This window comes from Balearica regulorum, chromosome 2 (assembly GCF_011004875.1).
Source record: "Balearica regulorum gibbericeps isolate bBalReg1 chromosome 2, bBalReg1.pri, whole genome shotgun sequence".
Classification (NCBI taxonomy): Eukaryota; Metazoa; Chordata; class Aves; order Gruiformes; family Gruidae; genus Balearica; species Balearica regulorum.
In genome coordinates this window covers 120,903,561-120,925,997 of record NC_046185.1, presented here as the reverse complement: position 1 = coordinate 120,925,997, position 22,437 = coordinate 120,903,561, and the positions used below count along the sequence as shown (strand labels likewise).

General features: G+C 38.3%; 2 protein-coding genes across 2 annotated transcripts in view; one reads left to right on the top strand and one right to left on the bottom strand.

Moving 5' to 3' along the window:
• Positions 1-22,437, bottom strand: part of CPNE4 (copine 4) — a 358,320-nt gene that overhangs the window by 301,059 nt on the left and 34,824 nt on the right. The gene's annotated exons all lie outside the window — the stretch shown is intronic.
• LOC104643736 (prostatic acid phosphatase-like) lies at positions 1,336-17,954 on the top strand. Its single transcript, XM_010313148.2, has 11 exons — positions 1,336-1,449; positions 2,774-2,869; positions 5,397-5,483; positions 6,121-6,273; positions 8,438-8,536; positions 9,656-9,751; positions 12,199-12,331; positions 13,625-13,707; positions 14,591-14,697; positions 15,166-15,335; positions 17,817-17,954. The coding sequence occupies exons 1-10, from the start codon at positions 1,336-1,338 to the stop codon at positions 15,320-15,322; spliced, it is 1,125 nt and encodes a 374-aa protein (XP_010311450.2). The 3' UTR covers positions 15,323-15,335; positions 17,817-17,954.

Below are 22,437 nucleotides of genomic sequence, written 5' to 3'. Positions count from 1 at the left end.
AATAAATTCTTTCTCAATAAATGTGGGCAGCTTCCTACATTTTTCTATTTCTGCATGAGTGTGTTAGACTTGTCAGGCACAAAAGCAGAAATGACAGACGAACCATCTTGCACCAAGAAAGTCTGAAAGTCCTCTGAATGTTTCAGAGAGGAATCTCTTTAGCTCTGACAGATGTGAAAGATACAGCATTGATACTTCAGGACAGAGAACTGATCCCTCTAGACCAGCCTATATCTAATAATTACAAAGGAAAGCTTTGTTATTTGTGCCTTAAATTAGCTTGAGATTATATAACCTTTCTGGGTAGAAACATGATTACTTTTTCAGTAATTTCTTTTAAATTCTTACATACAGAGAGCTTTTCATCACTAAGAAGTCACCCTCAATTTTTCCACATTAACAAGCCTTTCATTAACACATGAATGTGACTGAGCATAGACCAATAAGCTTGTAAAATAATCCTATCTCTTGCAACATTGTATCTATCTGAGCTAGATTTTTTTTCTTTATTTAAAATATACTGGGGAAATGACAGAAACAACTCTTGATTTATGCATGCTGTAACAATGAGAGTGTTTGCGGCAAGAGAAATTTGAAAATAAAAAATTTACCTAACTGTATGAAATTCTGGGGGATAGTTCTAGAAAACAGTGCCACAGGCTTTGCCACTAGAAACGTAGTCAATCTACTGTAGAGATGAAAGTTCATCCATGTATCTTTTTTTTTTTTTTCCCCCAGGGAATTTAGGCTTAACAAAACCTTCTGCTGTTTATTCCTCCTAAAGACCACAGCCAAATCCAAGGAAAAATCCAGAGATCCTTTATAAAAGAACAATTGTCAGCACTGCTCCTTCTAGTTTTCTAGTACAAAGTGCCCAGAGAAGACAAGAGCACTACGAATGACGTTGGTTTCCCAGCTCTTTTGCATACAGCAAGAGACAGCATATCTGCAGCATTTTCACTTTGGAGAAGGCTGACTGACCCATACTAAATTCTAGCCTAAACAATAGAAGGCAACTTCTAGTTCTTTATGTTCACCTGCCTTGTAGGTGCCAGGGGCAGGAATTAGAGGTCTCAAGGATTCCATTTCATGTTATGCACGGGACACAGAAATTGAGTACAAGTGCAAAATACACTTTTCATTTCACAAATGCCCTGAAAAGCACTAACCCAAGAAGGGAAAAAAGGGAGGAGGAGGCAAGACCAGCGCCCACTTTTGGACTTCACTGAGCACAGCCAACTCCTCCCCTCTTAGCCACATATCTACTCTATCACCAGATCCAGCCAGGGACCTTGGTGTGCAAAATACCTGAAATAGCTGAAAGTTACTTTCAGGATGAGAGCAAGGCAGCTGGCATGTGGAATCTGGAGTCTTTGTTTCATGTTCTGCCTTTTCTGTATCTTTCTTCACCAAACCACAGCAAAAAGAAAACTGAAGTTTGTGTCCATAGTAAGTATGTGGTTCACGGGCAAATGGAATGTCTTCCAAACCTGTCACTTACTGCTCTTCTTGTACTCTAGGGTCGGAGGGAGGAAGCACTTTGTGACTATTTGTTTCCTGCACATTCAAAATTCACTATTGCATTGTACAAAAAAAAATCTGCAATTTTAAATAAGATTTTGTAGTTTTGTCTCCTTTGTGCAGTCCTAGATGAGCTTAACTTTCTGGATTGACAAAGAAGGCTTCTTTTATAGCACTAAGAGAGGAATTACATAGGATTCTTTTTTAAACTGTGAAAGAGGATTTCATAATTAAATATCAACTGTGCAAAAGCCCTCTTTACCATGGAAAAGTTTCCACTCTTCCAATGGTTTCAGTGGATTAAAAAGCAAATGAAATTTCATTATGTTAAACCCAAACAAGTGTACAATGGCATTGAATAAGAAACATAGAACCAGTGCTGTGAAACTAATGCTATTTGCAATGATTATGATGTACCGTTTGTTTGCAGGAAGCTTGAATTTTGTTCTGAACATCGAACATGCTTGTAAATCACTTTGCTGCAGTTTTCAATTTTATTTCTCCCTGCTGGGATTAAGAAATTAAAAAAAAGTGGTAAAATTTCAAAATTATATGACATATATCTACAGGAATTATGCTGGACAAGGAAAGAATTAATTGCAAGAATGAAAAATCTCTATGTATCTTTATAGATGTATCTTTTATCTGAAGTGAAATTCCAGAACAGGTTCAATGTTTTCAGAGTAACAGTTTAGTCTATATTTAGGTATTAGATGACACTTTCATCACCTCTTCTGATGAAAAAGTCAACATGTGGCTTTTTAAGGCTAATTTCTTCCAAGAAAGAGTGCTTCACAGCAGTCAGCCACAGAAACTGTATCTAGAACAGTAGTCTGGGGTTTTTTCCTTCTGAATTCCCAGTTAGTCCTACCAAAATATTAATGTCCTAATATTTCTGGAAAATTACTTAATGCTTCTGTTTGTTTTCTGACTATTTCATGTTTTGGTCTATACTCCCTAAAATATATAAAACCTCTTTAAACTATATTAATATATTTTATAGCTTTTATAACTTGCAAAAAATTATTTAAGCTAATTACTTTTCAAATGCCAGGAAAAAAAGAAGAGTTACATTTGTCTAAATAAATCAAACAGTTATTGTAGCTACCTAGACCCAAGAAAAGCACCATGAATATATTTAGCATCTGTCAGATACAGTACTCACTGCCACTACATATTCCTTGTGATTGCATTAATTATGTCCATCACAAAAATGCCAATAACATGAAGGGAACTCCATCTATTTTATCAGGTATTTCGCCATGGTGATCATACCCCACAGGAGTTTTTTCCAACTGACAAGCACAAAGAAATTGCAAAGCAGCAGGGATATGGACAGCTTACCAAGGTGCGTTTGCTTACGTGGGCCAATATACTGAAATACTGGAATGTGGCCTGTTGATATTTGTTTTTTGGAACTTTGTTTTCACTTGGAGAAAGTCTATATTAGGTTGCCATACACAGATCTCCAAAAGGACAGCCAAAAAACTTACCAGGAAGCTACAACTAAGCAGTCACTGATTTTAAATGACCCTGAGTCAGCCTGTTCTGGTCCTATAGCAGCATATGTTGAGCTGTTTGATTGCAGAGTAGGGTCAGCTGGGAGGAGCCAGGCACTGGTGACCACCTCAGTTCCCCTGAGACCAAAGATGAAGCTTTAACCATCAGTAGCATAACGTAGCAGACCACCCTCAATCTCTGCTGAGTAGGAGTGCTTCCCAGCCCATGAACTACAAACGATGAGCTCATGAAGTACTAGCAGAAACTTCTCTCATGCTATGCCAGGGAAAGTTGACGTAAAGCTCAGCTATTTTAGTGCAGGTATCGACGGAATACAGCAGAGCTGAGCTGGCACACAGGTATCAGCTGATGGCAGTAACTAGCAGCAGCTAAGGCAACTGCAGAGTCCAATTGCAGAAACCGTGTCTCTGCATTAACTGTATTAGCTGCCTCCTCTTATGAATGGAGCCAAGAACGAACTCCCATACTATCAGGCTGTAAGGGAATACGTGAGTACTAGGTAGTTTTAATGCTACTTCTGCTCTGCTCCCACCAGCATGACCCACTGTGTCTGTACTTCATTCCTTTTTCTCCAAGATATGTTGTTTGGATGGAAAAAATCTACTCGTTATTTGCCCAGGATTCAGGGAATCAGGCAGCCTCACTGAAGTAGTTCAGATGTGCCAAAATTCTAGATGTCCCAGCTAAATGGCTATTGTGCCTGTGTAGGCAGACTGTGAGGTGTGTGTCTCTATTAGGCTGCTGTAGAATAAGTTCGCCCCAAACCCTTATGTCCAGTGGGTCCAGCACAACACACATGTTTCTCTCTCCTAGTCTTTTGCCAGGTCTCCACCAAAATCTGAATAGAACAAACTGCCTGAGGGGTTCCTCCTCTTCCTTGCCATTCTTAGGAGGCCATACCAATCTCCAATGCAAGGTCAGGCCTCTTTCCTCTCACATCACCTCCCTTGAAGAAACAGGAATAATAGACCAGCTTCCTATGCCTTAACTCAGCTATGACTCAATCATGCCACATACACACTACGTGAGTTCAGCAATACATGCCAACTTGCTCCAGGGCGCAGAAGGTTTCAAAACCCTGGTGTCAGGATTTAACAACATGCATATTAGGCAGGTTCAGGCAGAAGCCTAGGCCAAGCACATACCCTAGGAAACTCTGGATGCACAATTCCAGCAACAGAAAGAGCTGATCACATGCACACACTGTGGGCCATCTCTGGCACTCTGGATAAAGCCCTGAGTAACTTGGTCTGACCTCATAGCTGACTCTACCTTGAACAGGAGGTTGGACTAAAGACATCCTGAGGTCCCTTTCAACCTGAATTATCCTATGATCTTATGACTTACAAAAGGACTTTAGGAAGCAATCACAATGAGTAATCACTGTACTTGGGATCCCAGTGGAGAGTAATGATTATATGAGCCAAGTTGAATACATTTCAATTTAGGCCAGGAAACACCAGGTACAGGTAAAAAGATGACAATATTGAGTCCATTACAGGGACATTGCATGTGATTCTCATGTCATGTGTTTACAAAATTATGTTGGTAAGTTCAGCAAAGAGCTACTAAAATGCTGAGGCTGGAAAACCCATTTTGCTGTGAGAGTAGAGAATTGTCATCTATTTCGTTTAACACAGAGATTAAGTAACTTGATTTCATCCTACTGATTATTATCTTACTGGGAATAAGATCTGTGATGGTAAAGAATGTGTCATTCAAAAGCATAACAAGATCCAGTGGCTGAAAGCTAGGGACGTAGGCAAGAACCAAGAATCAAATGTTTCAGACTGCCAATAATAATCAGCCATTGCAGCAAAATACCTGAAGACTTGGAAGACTTTTACTTGAAATCTTCTAGTCAAGATTTTCTGTCTTCCTGAAAAATAAGATCTTGCTCAAGCTAAAACTGTAGCCTCTATACGGAATCACTGGTGATATTCTATGGGATTTATATCCTGTATGTGTCTTCACAGACAGGTGGTTGCTCTGTCTGTACTCCCTGTTAATCAGCTGTGAGCCAGCAATAGAACAGAAATTAGACAGATGGTGTTGGGACATCTCTATGCCTGCTTTAAGTCACCCTGCCCCTCAGCCAGTCTTACCAGCTTGGATAAACTTTCCATAGAGCAAAATACAAAATTGTACCCATTAGGAAGACATATCTAATATTATCCAATACTGTAAATGCAGCAACTTCACTGCATTTTTCTCCTGTCTTCTTTCCTCCTTCACTTTAGAAAGGAAAAAGGTCTTTATCAAAATAATATGAAATATTATCTCATTTTTTGGTTGTAGGAATGGATGCATAGCACACTTCTTGAGCCTTTGACACTATTCTGTTACTTCTACAGCTTGGCATACAGCAACAGTATGAGCTTGGCCAGTACATGCGGAGGAGATACTCTTATTTCCTGAATGTTGTATACAAGCAGTGTGAGGCAAGTACTGGATCTGGGAGGGAGGATGTTTTTCATGGATGCTAATGGGACTTCCTGAATGCATGAGAGTCTGAACCTGGTATGGCTGGAGGTAACTTAATACCCATTGAATTCAATGTCATTTCAAAGTATCCCTGAAACTGTGGCTCAACTTTTATTCAGGCTAATGGTTAACTGAAAACCATGTGAAAGGTTTTTTAGGCTGTATATCAGGTTCAGATGCCTCACTGTTGTATGGCAGAGTACCTATGTCAGAAATCTCCAATTCTACACTTCCATATGGGGTGCAGATACAGCTTAGTTTTCATTTAGGGTCCAGCTGTTCAGTGTATACACAATGTCCCAAAGCCTAGATGGTCAAATGGAGTTGATCTTACACTTTTCACCAGGACTCCCAAGGGAACTGCTACTATATTGCAGCTCCCGTCTACCAAAATTTTATTCCAAGGCCCTATTTCAGCTTCACTATTTCTCCCTCTCCCTTCTTCCTCATGGTCCTTCATCGCACTCTCCTTTAAGGCCATCTTCCCTAGCACAGTAACAGTCCCCATCTTTTGTACCAAGAGGAAAAAAAACCCCAAACCTAAGAGGAGAAATTACCTTCCAAAACATTTTCCTCTTTTTTTTCTTGCTTCAGATTTATGTTCAAAGCACTGACTGTGATCACACGCTTATGAGTGCTCAGGCCAGTCTTGCCGGGCTGTACCCACCGACACAGGGCCAGATTTGGAACCCCAAAATCCTTTGGCAGCCAATTCCAGTTCACACTGTACCACTTTCACATGATAATGTGAGTATAAACTAGGGGCATTTGCTTTCCCTTGATCATTAGTAAAATACCTAGGATATGAGATGAAGGGACAGGATAAAGGGCATGGTAAAGGCGATGAAAAATAGATTATGTTACAAGCATTGTACAGCAAGACTTAATAAGCTGAGTAGAAATATTGTCAAGAGTTTCCACAGGAATGGACTTACATATCAGAGACCTTGAGTTAACAAAACAAGGAAGAAAACCAGAAGTCCTAGGTACAGAAAAAAAGAATTCACCTATAATGTGAGTCAACCACTACAGAGGTAGATTAATCCTAAACTTATCACAAACATGACTTTCTTTGTGTGAGAAGAGGAAGCATACCTATCTCACTAGTGCTTCAACATTTCTTAGTCCACAGGCAATTGAAAAGACAAAAGAATTATTCTGAGATTTTCATTACAGTGAGAATTGAGTCACAGGATTGTTTTTCATGCTCTCTGAAGGTCAGTGCATGCACTTTGAGGGTTGGTGGAAAAAGTAAAAGGGAAAAGGAAGGAGGACTTGGAGCTTTAAGACTATGAGTTCATAGTGCAATATATTCATTCATCTTCCTTCCTCAACTCCTCACCTTGGAGCTGTAAGGAATTGTGTGGATAGCAGCTCTATAGTCTGCATAGACTTGTACTAGAGGGGGAAGCTGGGCGGCTGAGTGGAGCTGGAGTTTCCCATTTGTGGAAAACCTATGTTAAAAGCTAGGAAACATCAGGAGTGTACAGCATGAGTTCCAGTTTGGAAGACGAGGTTTGCACATTTGATGCAAGATAAATTGTGTGGGCTTACAAGTCTTGTTAACACAGTCTGCGATGATAGGGGAATCAGGTTAACTAGGGAAATTGAGCAATGGTTCTCACCTTGGGGTGATGACAGCATGAAGACAGAGGATGTGGAGACACATGTCTTCCTGTTCATGCACACAGCCTGGCATAGAGTCAGGGGTTGCTTCTGACACTGTCACAGATGGTGGTACCCCAGCACACAGGCAAGAATACCTGGCTAGTGTCAACACCACTAGCAAACTCAGCAAGCAGGTGCTGCACCTCATTCACATCTAGGGGAGCAAGTAAGTTTATTCAAACAAATCATAAAGTCATGAACATGTACACATTTTTCATACTTCTTTCATCTATTTGTGTTTTAACTCTATTAATCTTTACTACATATACAGGTTAAGCATGAGACCATATATATCCTGCTACCCAAAACCAGTGTCCATCATTTACTGGTAAAGTCATGGCTGTTCATGAACCTATGGTTATGATTCAGAAATACTTTCCTACCTTCTGGAATAGACATATTTCTAAAAAGATTGAGGAACTGCTGTGAAGCTTTTCAAGTTAATTATCCCTGCAGGACTCTTCAGTCTTTACAAGTTCTTTTAACTGTGGGACTATATAGATAGAGCTTTATTACTGGAAAAAGGACAAAAAGGGCGTTAGAGAAAAACACTAAGAATATCTCAGTGTCAGATTTTGTTTTAACTTTTGCTTAAAATTTAACACAAAAAACTTCAAACAAGAATAAACTCAGTTTAGCTTAGATAAATGGATTAACAAATTCTTCAGTTATCCCAATCACATGTAACCTTTCACCTTCATATGTCTTGAATTAATGAAAGACAAATCTGAGTCATAAAAACTTCACAAGTTTCTACAATTTAGCCGAACTAAATGAAGCTATGGTAAGTCCACTCAATACAGCTGAGTGTGTACAAAGACTCCTATTGCAGTCCAGCTGCTGCTTGGTAAGTTGTTGGAAAAAGGTGACCGTGTGTTTAAAGAAAGACTGAACACAATGAGTGAAATCATCCTCGGGGAAGCCAAGCACAAAACAGTTTGTGAGGGCTTGTGTTAGTCTTCTGTCAAGGGACAAATTTCATCTTGTGTAAATGAATCCTTTAACTTTGAACTACTGCAGCTATTACTCTTCTGAACATTTACAGATTATTTTGTAAGTAAGTAGTCATCAGTATGACTCTTACAGTCCTGAAGATGAGTATCTTTGAAAACTACATATCCAAATTATTTTTCAGCATGTCCTAACTAGTGCAGCCAATCAGAACAACAATCCTGAAAGGATATATTTAATTGCAGAACAAGAAGCACCTTGCCTAACTAATGATTTGCAATTTTCTTTTCAGTTGCTATACTTACCTTTCTCACACTGCCCAAAATACAATGAGCTTCTAAGAGAAACCTTTGCGACAAGGGATTTCCAAAGGCAGCTCAAGCAGTACAGGGTAAAGTATATTCAGGTCTGGAATTCTACCTAAAATGTACCACTTCTCTCAGCGTTACCTAACGGTTAGGTTTAAAAAATGGCAGTCAATATGCTCCTTCCACATCTCTAATCTTCACAGTGGATGTAGACAACATACCCAAAAAGCAATTACAACATTATAGAGCCAGCTGGACTGGGCTATTCCCATCAACTGAAAATTGCAAGTCACAGAAAAGATAAATTATTGACTACCTTGCAAAAAACCACTCCACCTACCTTCTAGGAGAGCAGACAAAACAAAAACTCAGATCAAATCAGTGTCAACACATCAGATCACTCCAGTACCTCTGTTTACTCCCATGTAAAGCAACTCCTCTGATGTCTCTGTCTATATAACTCTCTGCTAGTTCATATTCCTCTTACACCACAAATTGCTCACAGCTCAATTCTCCAGATTTTCTATAATAGTCTCAGTGCTTTCCTCAAGTACCTGTTTGTGTCTCACACTCAAAGTCTTCATTCAAGTGCTCACTTATGTTTCGTTCTTGCCTCTGTAAAGTATCCTTTCCTTTCTTTCTCCACCATCGAAATCTTTGCTATGAGTATGTAATCACTTGTCTATTCTGCTGTAACCTTCTTCTTCACAGGTTTATTCAAGATGACATGATCAAACTCACCTGTTTTTTCTATAATCTTTAGCCACTGATGTCAGCCATCCATCCCTGGCTCTGCCTCTGGGTATTACATGCAAGTGAATCATAATTCCCAGTTTTACCAAATTTACATCATACCTTCTTTCTGCTCAGTACCAACATCAGAATAGCTCTATTTATCAAACTTCCTTTAACCACTTTTTGGATTTCTGCTAGACTTCCTCATATACATGTTGTCTGTACTCTATCCTCTTCTGATCATTCCCACCAGGCATAAACCACCACCATATTCCAAATCTGAACTCAGATCAGCAACCTTGTCTAGATGAATAGGCCAAATTCTCTTACCATTAGGCAATGGTTTGGTGCTTAAGTGCAAAGACTATCTTGCTTCTAAAAATCACTATGTACTAGTATGGCAGTGTGTAGGAATGATGTAAAAAGGCACTGTGGACAACATAGAAGTTTTCTTTTTTGTATTCCAGCCATTTCTGAAGTTTTTAGCCACTCATACAGGATACCCATTGAGGAAGTTGAACACTGAAAGAATTTGGAAGCTCTCTGACACTTTGCAATATGAGGTAAGTAATATAAAGAAAATTCCCATAGTCCAATAGAAATACTTACACTTCCTCAAAACTGGTTTTATATCGTATTTCTGTTGTTTGCCAGACATCAACAGAGCATAGTAGGTCTATGCTTCCAAACTTTTTTGAACTACAGACTATTTTCAGCTTCTTCCCCAGAAATTATCACCTAACATCAGACTTGGACCTGAAAATCCTTTAAAGACACTATGACTGTGTGCGGCTGCTGTGGTTGTCCACCACTATAAGGAACACAAACCAATGGCCTATCAAATCCAAGACCCTGTCAGCGACTGCATATGGAGAATAAGGCAAAAGCATACCTTTGGATAAAATTGCCTTGTTACTCCTCCAAATCCCATCACAGGCATAGACAGGAGTAAAATATGTCGGTGGCAAAGAAACAGAAGCATCCTTCCACAAAGATTTTATGCAAATAGTATAAGTGTGAGAAGTCATTATTTGCATATGGACAGTAGTGGTCAGAGTATCTTCAGGAACTGAGAAGCCATTGGAATGACACAAAAGGCTATTTGTGCAAGTCTGGGAGCCCGTTCTAAGCAAATGAACCAGGCACATGACAAAGAAGCATGGATTTCATAACAAAAGTGGTACTGTGGTGCCAAACTGTCATGGGTATCTGGGTCTCTTGGTTGGTACCTCTGACTGGGATTTGAAAAAATCGTGAGTGCCCTTAATTTAGCAGCAAGCCCTACTTCATGTTACTTCAAAGTCTAGACTTAGCTGAAGCAAGTGAAAATTGCCGAGTCTTCTGTTAAAACTTTATTGTTGTAGGCAGCATTCACTATAAATGCTTTCATGTAGAATTATTTTTAAACTAAAATATTAATGATAAGTTAGTCATATATCTCCTGGGATATCTCCTAGAAAACTGAGCCAGTTTTAAGGTGGATTTCACAAGCAACATGTAATAGTTGGGTGTGATGCTACTGAGTTTACCTTCTGTCCTGCAGTTTCTGCCAAGGTTCAACTTTGGTTGAAGCAGCCTTGAATGAAATGTTAGCCAGGGTCTTATGTTAAATGACATGTAACATGTTGGGACACCTCACTGTAATTTCAGTGAAGTTACCCTTCCATATTTTCCAAATGCAAGACAGCTTGGGACCGCAACTTTTTATTTTAATTGTTATATCATACTGAGAAACCTATGTCACCAGAGAAATGTGCAAAATTGAAAGGTTCCATCAGGGATCTAGCTAAATGCTGGAAGACAAAACCAATTAGTTGGTTTTTCCTTCTAGTGTTAGATTTGATGAGCTTTGGTCTTTCATACTACTCAGTGAAGACTCTGAGGGTATGAATTAAGACATCTGCCACAAAAGCCACTGTCACTCTTTCAAGCATACAAAGACAGCTTTTTTACACAGTTTTCAAAATACAATTCATGAAACTACAGTAGCATGCATCTCTGTATTTGTTATTATTGGTTAAATGTCATCTGACTTTCAGGTAACTTTCAGACTGAGGTGCGTGCTTGCTTGCTTACAGCACTTGTCTTAACATACAACTAGCCAATTCTTTCCTCAAGACACAAATCACATTTGTTAAAAGAGAAAGTGATACATTGTGACCTGAGCTGATTTAACCTAACAGGTTCTATTGTTTCACTTGTTTAAACAAATCTTGTAAGTAGGTGGCATTTTCCTTAGAACTCGTTGTTACAAGAACGCTCCCTCTGGTGAGCTCAGTCCAATGGCTCACATTCACAGAGTTTATGCTGAACTAAAGCAAAGATACCAACCTTGTTTAAACAGGAAATCAGGGTAGTGCAAACCAGGAGTGTTGGGCATGTCTTCCCTTCTTGCAGTTGTCACCATTAATATATCCTGGGCTGTGTCCTTAAGGAAAGACTAATCCGTTCCACTTCAGGACTGCGTCAGTATCCAATAGACCTGGTATACATAGGTAGGAATTCCATCTACATGTCTAATCCCTATACATATACTTCATACTCTGGTACCTCTGAATTACAGCTATACATATTCCTACTTGACCTCTGAATCTCACAACTCACAGCTGCCAGCCCTTAAAATCCTGACATCTATGTATGATTTGTTTCAGTAAAGATCTCAGATATATCTCAGTCGATGGCTGAAAGAGTCATAAACTGAATGTTTTCACTTGACAAGTGCATTAGCAATTGGCATAAATAATGTGTCTCTTTTTGCATAATCATTTTTAGTATTATATTTCCTCTTCTTCTTGAAGACTGCCCTTCAAATTTTTTTAAGCAGTGTGATACTATAAATAAGAATTCTACAGCTGTCTAAATGCAAAATAGAGTCATTATTTTATTACAAAGAGAAAATGTTACTTGAGTGAAACATTCAGAATTTGTTCTGACAAGCATTTCGTGTCAGAACAAAATTTAGCAGTAGGAATCAGTAAAAAAATCTCTATGTTTTCTTTCTTCGCTGTAGGATATTAACAATTACACTTTACCTGTTTGGGCCACTCATGGTGTCAGGACCAAGCTGATAAAGCTCTCAGAATTGTTAATACAAGCGGAATTCGGGTTCCACAAACAACCACAAAAATCACGTTTGCAGGGAGGTAAGCCAAATTTTTACCCCATTTAAAATCAAGAGTAGAATGGGAAAGAAGAAAGGGTATATAGTAAACATTGCTACTGACTCCATAGTAGAACTATGAAAGATGCCATGATGTGGATATTGGTGATCAACACTGAAAGATTTTGATTAATAGGAGGAGAGATGATGAGGATATGAATCACAAATATCCTAATCCAACATTATAAAGGTGGTACCGTTTTGGTTACACTGTATAAGAAATCCAAAGTAATATACAGATACTTGCTGAACTAAATCAAGTCTGAATTTAATGTAAGCCACCATGCTTAACTTACTTACTTAAAAAATATTATTTTTAATAATCTTTAGGATGGTAACTTTGATGCCTAATAGTCTTCATATTCCACTACTGAGAGTACTAAAATGAGATTATAAACTGCTTCTAAACTCATCAAATAGTAGCTGAAATTTAAAAATAGTTTATACTTTTTTAATCACTCATTCTCCTCCATTCATCCACTGTCACCCTTCGGGCTGCATTTTTGTTTTATATGGACACTGTGCAGTCAGGCTCTGTGAGCTACAAGGACAATCACATATAAGCACGGATTAAATTGTTTGCCTTTTTGGAGATAACATACAAAACAAAGCAAGTTGTATACTAAGAGGTTCAAGCCTCTGCTCTTGCTTTGCTAACAATTGCTATTAAAAAACATGACAGTGGCTGAAGAAAATACATGTGCCTAATTCTGCCAGCATGTATAGCTCTCATTTTAGGATTTTAATTTGTGGAGATTCCAACCTTACGCTAACATACTAGCACAGCCATTGATTTAATTCATTTAGTTTGTCTTACAACTTTTCAGCAATTAACATTAACAAAATACAGACAAGCACATAATTTAGGAAGGCCCAGAGTCTAAAGTATGTGCTCTTTCTTTTTCTCTGGAAATTAGGAAGTCAATGGAGTTACAGACAAAAGAGGGTACTATTCATTACTGTGCTGTTCTTGCACTGTTCTGCTGACACAAAGCAGCTGTGAATACACTGTGAATTCACTGTGTGAATACGTGTTCAAAGCTGTTGAGGCTATTAGGGATCCCCAAAACATTTTACACAGAAGTAAAACAGGCCCACTGTTCATATAAAAGATAGTATCAGAATTAGCCAGGGCACTCCACACAAATTACCTATAAAGTTACAATGGAGTAAATCTGGTATGTTTAAAGACAGATTGTGTTAAAACATTACCAACTGATACTGATGTTAACACAAGCATCCCTTTCATTATCATTGCTTTCCCATTTTCTTTCAGGTATTCTTTTAAAAAATATTCTAAAGCATATCTCAGATGCTAGAAAGCCTTCACACCAGCAAAAAATGGTTATGTATTCTGCGGTGAGTCCTTTCTGTTTCTTTTATGCTCCCTTTCAGCAGTAATTAAATGCAGTGAAAGCCATGAAACCTTATTTCATTCATGAAATATAGCTACAAGCATTTTTTATTTGGTTAACCTTAAATATCAATGGATTATTTTCATTCTTTAATGAACAGATACTACTCACTCTGAAATCTGCAACATTCAATTTTCCACCTGATGTCATGGCTTGTTTCATTGTTTTGATTGAGCAGAGAATTGGAAAAAAAACATGCCTCATGTTTTATTGAACCTCTATCACAAAGATAATTTAGAAACAAACCTCTTGATTCCTGCATCTTTTCCAGATGCAAAAGGAAAAAAAAAATAAGAAAGAAAGAAAGATTAAGTTAGTTATTTTAGAAGGTCTTATGAAGGCAGTTACTCAATTGTGACTTTATATTTTTCTTTAGAATGTGCAAAAACTGCCACTGGAGAAGGAAATTTTTGGATTGCTCTCAGTAAAAAGCTTGTATTTCTAAACTGCAGTTAGATTACAACCTATCAGGTATATATCAGCCAAAGAGCTTACTGATCTGATTTCGAATACTGCTTACTTAACGTGCAAAACCACTAGTTTTTTTAACAGAAGTTTTAAGAGCTCCTACTAACCTTGATAAGAACCGCAAGTGACTAAGACTTCTTAAATATTTACATATATATATACTTTATACATGCAGCATTTCAGTTTGTACAGTAAAAAGGCAGTATTTGCTCAATGTTGCAGGGGGCAGAGGGCAAGTATTAATGGGGCCACGCAAGTAATGCTAAGTGGACAGATAATGTGCTGGATACACTGTTAAACAATAGGTACATACAATCATTTTCAATAGGCCTTTAATTAAAGGTTTCTTCTATTTACAGCATGCAGCCACCATTGTTGCCTTACAGATGGCACTCAATGTCTTCAGTGGGAAATTGCCTCCTTACAGTGCCTGTCATTTTTTTGAACTTTACCAGGAAAAAAATGGGCAAGTAACTGCAAACTGTACGCTAACACACACTTTTCCTAAAAAGCAATTTGCTGATACCCCAGACTAATTAAACTGGATACGCAAGGTTCACTACACAGGAAAAAATTATAGATTGATTTTAATTATTATAATTGGACTCTAGCAGTTATTGACAGTAGCAGAATCACAGCACTGCAGCCTGAAAACACTCTCTATATTGCTTCATTACCATTATGAGAGGTTTTACCCTACCCTTTTGATCTATTTAACTCCTTGATTCTCTACCAAGAACACAAACTACATGCAAATTAGTGTTGACTATCTATTGTTTAAAAAGATCTCTTCAGAGTACTAATGATACATATTAATAGCCAGACAAATAAGCTGGCTAAAAATTTGTTCCAAAGTACAACCACTACAATATGGAAAGGCTGTGGTGATTCTGCATACCTAACTTTATTCTGACCCATCTGTATTTTGAAACAGGCAATACACCATAGAGATGTACTATCGGAATAATTCTTTGAGAGATCCTCACCCCCTCACTCTCCCTGGCTGCAAATTTCGCTGTCCACTGGAGAGATTTACTCAGTTGGTCTCCCCAGTCCTAGTACACTACTGGACAAGAGAATGTAGGATGTAGGACATAAGAAGAGGTAAGTTAAGTGCTTTGGGCACATGTACCCAAAGGTAAAGTCAAGATTATATCTTCTGCCAAGAGCTCATTTGAAGTAACAATCATTTTCATAAGGGTCTGGTCCGAAATGCAAAAAACTCAGATCTAGTAAGACAGATTGTACCCATGGCCATAATTTTTACTCCATTGATATATTTATCTATTTCAGCCCAACTTTCTGGTGAAGAGCAATCAAGGTTGATTAAACTTTAGGGCACTATTTTTCATGGGGTTTTTTTTTGTTTTAGTAAAGTCAAAAAGACCTTCAGTTACCAAGGAAGCAGATACAAATGCACTGAATTATAACAGTTTACCTCTAACTGTAGAGTATTTGTCCAAGCTGTTAAAAACATTTTGCATTCCCTTGATTTTAGGAGATATTCAGAGATCAAAATGGATGAATATTGAATAGTGTACCAGACTGGTATTTACCAGAATGTCAAACATACAGACACACATTGGCATACTAACACATCCTCTAGTAGGTTGTCTGTATCTCCACATATAGGATGCCTAACTTTCCATTTTGACCACTGATGATATTTACGTTTGCAGAACGAGGGAACAGGAAGGCAGAGAATTACACTGCCTCTCTTGTATCTAGATCTATAATCTTTAAGGAATCTTTAAGGGAGATGATGAAAAGCAAACAGGCTCCAGGATTCAAAAGTGTCCCCACTTTTTTGATGATCAAATGTACCTAACATTAAAAAATCCCATATGGCTTTCTGAATCACTGATCTCAAGAAAAATTTGAAATGTTAGAGATTAGAAGAATGCAGGCAAGCCAACTCACCTGGTTGCAAAAAATCTGAACAGACTGGAGATAATTTAGTCAGAATGAATGAATAATTAGCAACTAATGATTCACCAGATACATTTCTTTACTATAGTCATTGCTCACAAATTGTCAGGAAACATATCAGGAAATTACCACATTTAATTGCAAAAGGTAATTCATCAGGGAGAGGGGGAGGTTGGTTCTGACGATTTTTTTGGCCAAGCAACTAATATAGTCATGGATGATACTTTAGATACAAAGCGATACTTTATCTTTATACCATGGTGCTTAGTAATCTAAGTTTGGTGGAAATTAGTTCCCCTCCTTCACAACACAATCTGTGTAACTGACCAAGTAAATAAACAAACAAACAAACAAACAAATCTATAATACAATCAAAATTTGCCATTAATGAAGACACAAATATTTGGCCTTTAAGTTCAACATAAAGGCTACACATTGTTTCAATCCTCAAATTTTGCTTAAGGAGAAGTTAGATGGTGTTCAGGCACTTTACACCAACTCCAGCATCACTGCTTATGACTGCCTTCATTAGTAATCCTGAGTGCTAATAACACATGTGGACCACAAAAAAGGTTACGACTAAAACCGACACTCCGATCACAATATTTGCCGTATTGTCATATCAAAAATTGACACTTTCCCCATTTTATCCTGGTTCAAAATAGTTTCATCTAAGTAACTATTGGGGCCAGATCCTAATTTTGGGGCTCATAACATTTTTCCTGCAGGCAGAAGTTTTAAACTCTCTGCTCTGCATGAGTGGCACTTGGGAAAATGCCAAAGCACTCTGCCCCACAGCCTGCTTGGTGCAGCACACTGACAGAGCGACTGGGCTGTGCTAAACCATGGTGCATTACCAATTCTCAGTGAATGCAGATAGGCTGGAACAGCTGATCTTTAACACCAGGAAGCTAAAGCAAGCAGAAGAGTGATGCAAAGAGTTTACAGGTCACATTTATACCTAACATACAGAATTGCAACATCACTAAATTCAGCTGTTTTCAGCTTTGTCAAAAATCATCTCAAATATTGTCTTTTGCTGATGCATATGTTAATACTTCGATTATACATGCATCAGAGCATTTGATGAATAGAAGCCCATAAGCATGATTTTTTTTGGAATGAAATTTATGAGTGCGACTGAGCTAAAAAATTTACCTTACATAGCTACATGGAGACACCATTTCCAAAACATAGAGCTGTTTCCAGAAAATGCTTAATTGAAGTTTCATGGAGATGACTTTTGTCCCCAGTACACGGAAATACAGGAGTTAGGTAAGTATTGCTATTACAGGTGACACAAGAGAGTAGCAGTATTAGTGGATGGTATAAATCAGAACCAAGTTCCTCCACATGATGATGACCACAGTGTGGAACATAGGAAGTGAAGACAGCTCAGCATATTTGGAAAGGAGTTAAAACATTTCTGTGTGCTTTTTTGGCTGCTCAAGAAGTATTCAGTGTGGATTGGCTCACCATTTCAACAGAATTTTCCTAATTTCATCAAAATGGGAGCAAATTTGTAACTCTTCTGCACTTAGTCTGAGCTACCCATTTGTTGAGGTACTAGTAACAGATTTCCCATGTCTTTGGAGAATGTTAGAACATATTAGTTCATACGCTAAGAACAATTCTCTCTTTTTGTCTTACCTTTAGGTGTTCCCTCCATGATCTTCAGTGTGATTGGCTTTATGAAACAACTCCTCCCACACTGTGATGTGACTACAGTCTAACATTTCCCATTAACTTCCATCAGCATGACCAACAGTCTCCTGATCTCTATCAAAAGAAAATATTCCTCAGTACAACAAACAAAAATTATAGAAAGCAGTGACTTATCCTCCATGAACATTCGCTTTATTTTATCAAGTGGTAAAACCCAAGGACAATATGAAACCAGAGTAATTTTTCAAGATCTCTTCATTCCAAAGGGACTTCAGCAGAACTAATTCAAGAATGTAATTGTACTTACAGTGTTTTGAAGGGCTATAGCCTTAATTTACAGCAAAATTGGAAAATACCTCTGAAGGAGTGTTGCACTCTTTTGAAGAATGAGACTAGAACTTCCCAAATTGGTTAGGGAAGCAGTGTTCAGAAGGAGCCCCCAAAAGGAGGAGTCACTCCAATGTCCTTATACTTTCAAGAAGTAATGAAGCATTTTAAACAAACAGATCCAGAAGCAACAAAAATGAGGATAATGGCTGTTTACTTACCTAAGACATGTCTGTCTTTTTCTTTTCTCCATCTTATACATGCTCAAATATCCCACCTCTACAAAGAAGGAACGTGAAACTTATGGAAAGAATGGACCATGGATCTAGACCTAAGAGAAGCCTACAAACAGCCAGGCTGGCTACCACGAATATCTGGCAAGCAATTGGCTTACCCAACAAGGCTTTCAGATATCGAGCCATTCTACCTTCTTCCAAAAAGACAGCAAGGCCAAGTGTCAATTTTGAAGGAAAAATCATTTGTGGTTTCAAATAGTTTTTCAAACATCTTCCTTTTGTTATGTTACCTTGATTGTATACTCTGATCTGATCATATAAAGTCTGTGCTTCAAGAAAGTCTGTAAGTCCATGCTGTTCTTGACATTAACAACAAACAGATCCTACTGGCAACACAAAATAAAAAAATCCAGAGCTACATGCTTGTTAAAACATGCAGAATGTGCTGGGCAATTCTTCCCTAGTTACATTTTCTAATATTGCTATTGCAAAAACAGTTCATGTTCTTACTACAAAAGTTGTATCAGAATAATCAGATACAACTAACTTCTGAAACTAGTGGACACTTCTTTGCTTGAAGAACTAGGCTTTTTTATTTTTTATTTTCTCACAGCAGATAGGACCTCTGTCAACAGCCTTGTTGCCTGCAAGTCATTTCAAAGAGAATCAGGGTAATAGATGAGATGTAGGATTTTTTACATTCTATCTTCCTTTCCTTAGATCAGCTTTTTAAAATGGATGCTAAGCACATTCCAATCAAAGCTGGTTGTTATCTTGAACCCTTCAAGCCCCATGTCAAACGCCAAAGAGGACTGTCCTGGTTTTGCCCCAACCGGCAGCTAAGCACCACGCAGCTGCTCACTCACTCCTCCCTGGCAGGATGGGGGAGAGAATCAGAAGAGTAGAAGTCAGAAAACTGGTGGGTTGAGGTAAAGACAATTTAACAAGTAAAGCAAAAGCTGTGCACGCAAGGAAGTCAAACCAAGGAATTCATTCACCACTTCCCATCAACAGGCAGGTATTCAGCCATGTCCAGGAAAACAGGACTCCATCACGCATAACAGTGACTTGGGAAGACAAGTGCCGTCACTACCAATGTCCCTCCCCTCCTTCATCTTCTACCAGGTTTATACACTGAGCATGACATCATATGGTATGGAATATCCCTTTGGTCACTTGGGGTCAGCTGTCCCGGCTGCATCGCCTCCCAACTTCTTGTGCACCCCCAGCCTCCTCCCTTGTGGGGTGGTGTGAGAAGCAGAAAAGGCCTTAGCTCTGTGTAAGCACTGCTCAGCAGTAACTAAAACATCCCAGAATTATCAACACAATTTTCAGCACAAATCCAAAACACGGCCTCATACTGGCTACTATGAAGAAAATTACCTTTACCCCAGCCAAAACCAGCACACTATGAAATGTATATTCCTTGTTAGAACTACAGCATAAGCAGATAACTGCTACTCCATAAGCTACAAAAGAATCAAAAGAATAAAAAGATCCTTTTCTCCTCTAGCAAGAATCTAAGTTTCAGAATTCTCACTGTAAAAGCCCTTTCTCTTCTCAGCAGGGCCCAAGCAAACAATTCCTGTGCTTCCTAAGACAGCACAGGAAACACAGTTCAGCAAGAAGAGTTGCAGTTAGATTTCAGAGTAAAGAAGTTCAAACACATAGATAAAAATAATTATTCCCTCTACTGAAAAAATGCAACCCTTTTTACCATAGCATCCAAACAAGGGTAAAAATGTTTTCCAACAGCATGAAACAACCAGTTCTAGCTGCTTTTTAATGCAAATAAGAACAAGCTTGTTTTTTCCATATTACCTTAACGTCCATAATGGACACCAGCAGAAAGCCTTCCTAGGTCTGGCAGCCCTCACAGGAGAGTTAGTGCAAGCTGTTTAAATGATTCATCTCAAAACCACGCAGCAGATCATTACAACTCCCTTAACAAGAAGTAATTAAAAAATAAATTGCTAAAAGAAAGCAAATACAAAGGAAAATCTAAGACTCCATCTTTATCAGCATTAGACCACTAAAAAGATTGTAGCCTTGGCTGCCAAAAACAAATTTCTAGGCATCCTCTCTTCTATTCTGAACCTGTTTCTATTTCTTCTTTTTCTGAACTTGTGCCAGCTTGAGTTGCTTTTAATGTTTGTTTGCCAGATATTTAGAAGTGGAAGCTCAAGAGCTATAAAGGTGGTCTCATTCTTCTCCTATCAAAGGCAGGGGTAACTTTTCTGCTGGTTTCCTAGATTGGACAAGGCTCACATAGAAAATGCAATACAGAGCTGAGACATTCTTCATTATTCTCTTTAGTCTCCAGTTCCCCTCCTTCCTCACCCAAATCCATCTCTCAAAAATTTTCAGAACTGCATGAAGACCTTTCTTCTGTCCCACAGATTTCTCTGGTATGGGGGATCATGGACCTGAACCCTGGCCTCAGCACTCCAGTTCAGCTATGGAAGTGCATCCTAGCTGAGGCCGCTGCTCACAGAACACCAACAGAAGGTCCCGCTTTTCCATAACATCATCAGACCGTGTTTTCTTCCCTGCTACATGTCCCAGTGAATGTACCTTGAACATTCTGATTTCTGCTGAGCAAAATTAAACTTCAAATTTAATTTCCAAATTAAGATATTTCTAAGTTATTTTATTCTCTTCATCCCTATTCAACAGAAACCCCATCACACACATTCTTCACAAGGCTTTTTCTTCTTAGGACTATCACTGTAGAAACACAGAAAGGAAGGCTTACTCCAAGGAAAAATAAACATTGGTGTGCATTAAGGCTGAAACATCAAGCCCAGATCTTGTTGTATGAATATAAATTGGGCATGTCAGTGAATTAATAACAAAACACTAAATAATGTTCTTCTACAACTGCATCAGCTGACTCCTTTTGAAAAATCTGTCCCATAGTCTTTTGCAGGTATGAAATCATAAACAATTTCATTTCAGTTCCTCTTAAAGAAGAAATGAGCAAAAAATTACAGTTCATCTTTGGAATTATTTAGAATGTAAAGGAAAATTTATTTTTTTTAGTAGCATATTGCAAAAGCAGGATCACATGAAAATGCAGCTCCCTTCCTTCTTTCTCAAACAATGCATAGACAGTACATTCATATTTTAAAGAAGACTTGCTATAATACAATAACCTGAATAGCCATAGGTGCTGTGATATAGGTGAGATGTAGCTCGTGATGCTCGCTATTTTTCCCATCATACACTGGAACAGTGTCAGCAAGATGGGGAATGAACAACAACAGAAAAGCAACTGTTATTTGTGCTGTCTGGGAAATGTGGCACTGGACTGCCCGGACTATAATTTTTGTTCTTTTCATAACCTCCTTTTCTCTTTGGGTTATTTACTGAGCTGAGTGACTACCAAAAATAGAAAGGAAAAATGCCACCAAACTCTGCATAATTCACAAATATGGATCAAATTCATTGACTAATTTTTATTTCTTTCACAGGAGTGTTACAAGTAGGTCTTTCTTCTTTTTACTTAGCGCATAGGCTACTCATCTGAGATGTGTCAGACACAAGTTCAAATCCCTCCTTTACAAAAAGGATCTAGCTCTACATCTTCCAGAAAATAAAATCACCACCAGGCTGCAGTCTTGCAGAGGGGAAAGTGAAGACGAATAGCGCTTTCTGCCTCTTTCACATGGCTCTTCATTTTGTTTATGTATTTCCTGGTGTGTAAATTAGGCTTCCTACATCTCAGGCAAACATCTCAATCATAAGATCAGGAAGAAATTGCCCTGTAACCAGGTGAATATTACAAATCTGGGACAAACTAAGAACTTATTAGAAGACACTGACTGGAAACTTTCTCTCCCTCCCCCCCATCCTCCCCGCCTGCCTTAGAATAGTAACTTTGTGCTTAGGGTATTTTCGCCTGCAGTGCAATATATAGGTTCATGTCTTGTCACCAGACTAACTAAATTAATTTTTCCTGTGTCACAAATTAACTCCTTTGTCCCACTTACGCTTTTGTCATAAGTTCTTCCAAATTGTGCTTGGAAAATGTGTCACTTTGTTTACTG

Excerpts from the sequence above, each read along its gene's own strand:
- LOC104643736 (XM_010313148.2), top strand. The coding sequence starts at position 1,336 with ATGAGAGCAAGGCAGCTGGCATGTGGAATCTGGAGTCTTTGTTTCATG. Across the intron at positions 6,274-8,437 it reads TACCACTTTCACATGATAAT|TTGCTATACTTACCTTTCTC; the intron begins GTGAGTATAAAC and ends TTTTCTTTTCAG. Across the intron at positions 8,537-9,655 it reads GGCAGCTCAAGCAGTACAGG|CCATTTCTGAAGTTTTTAGC; the intron begins GTAAAGTATATT and ends TTTGTATTCCAG.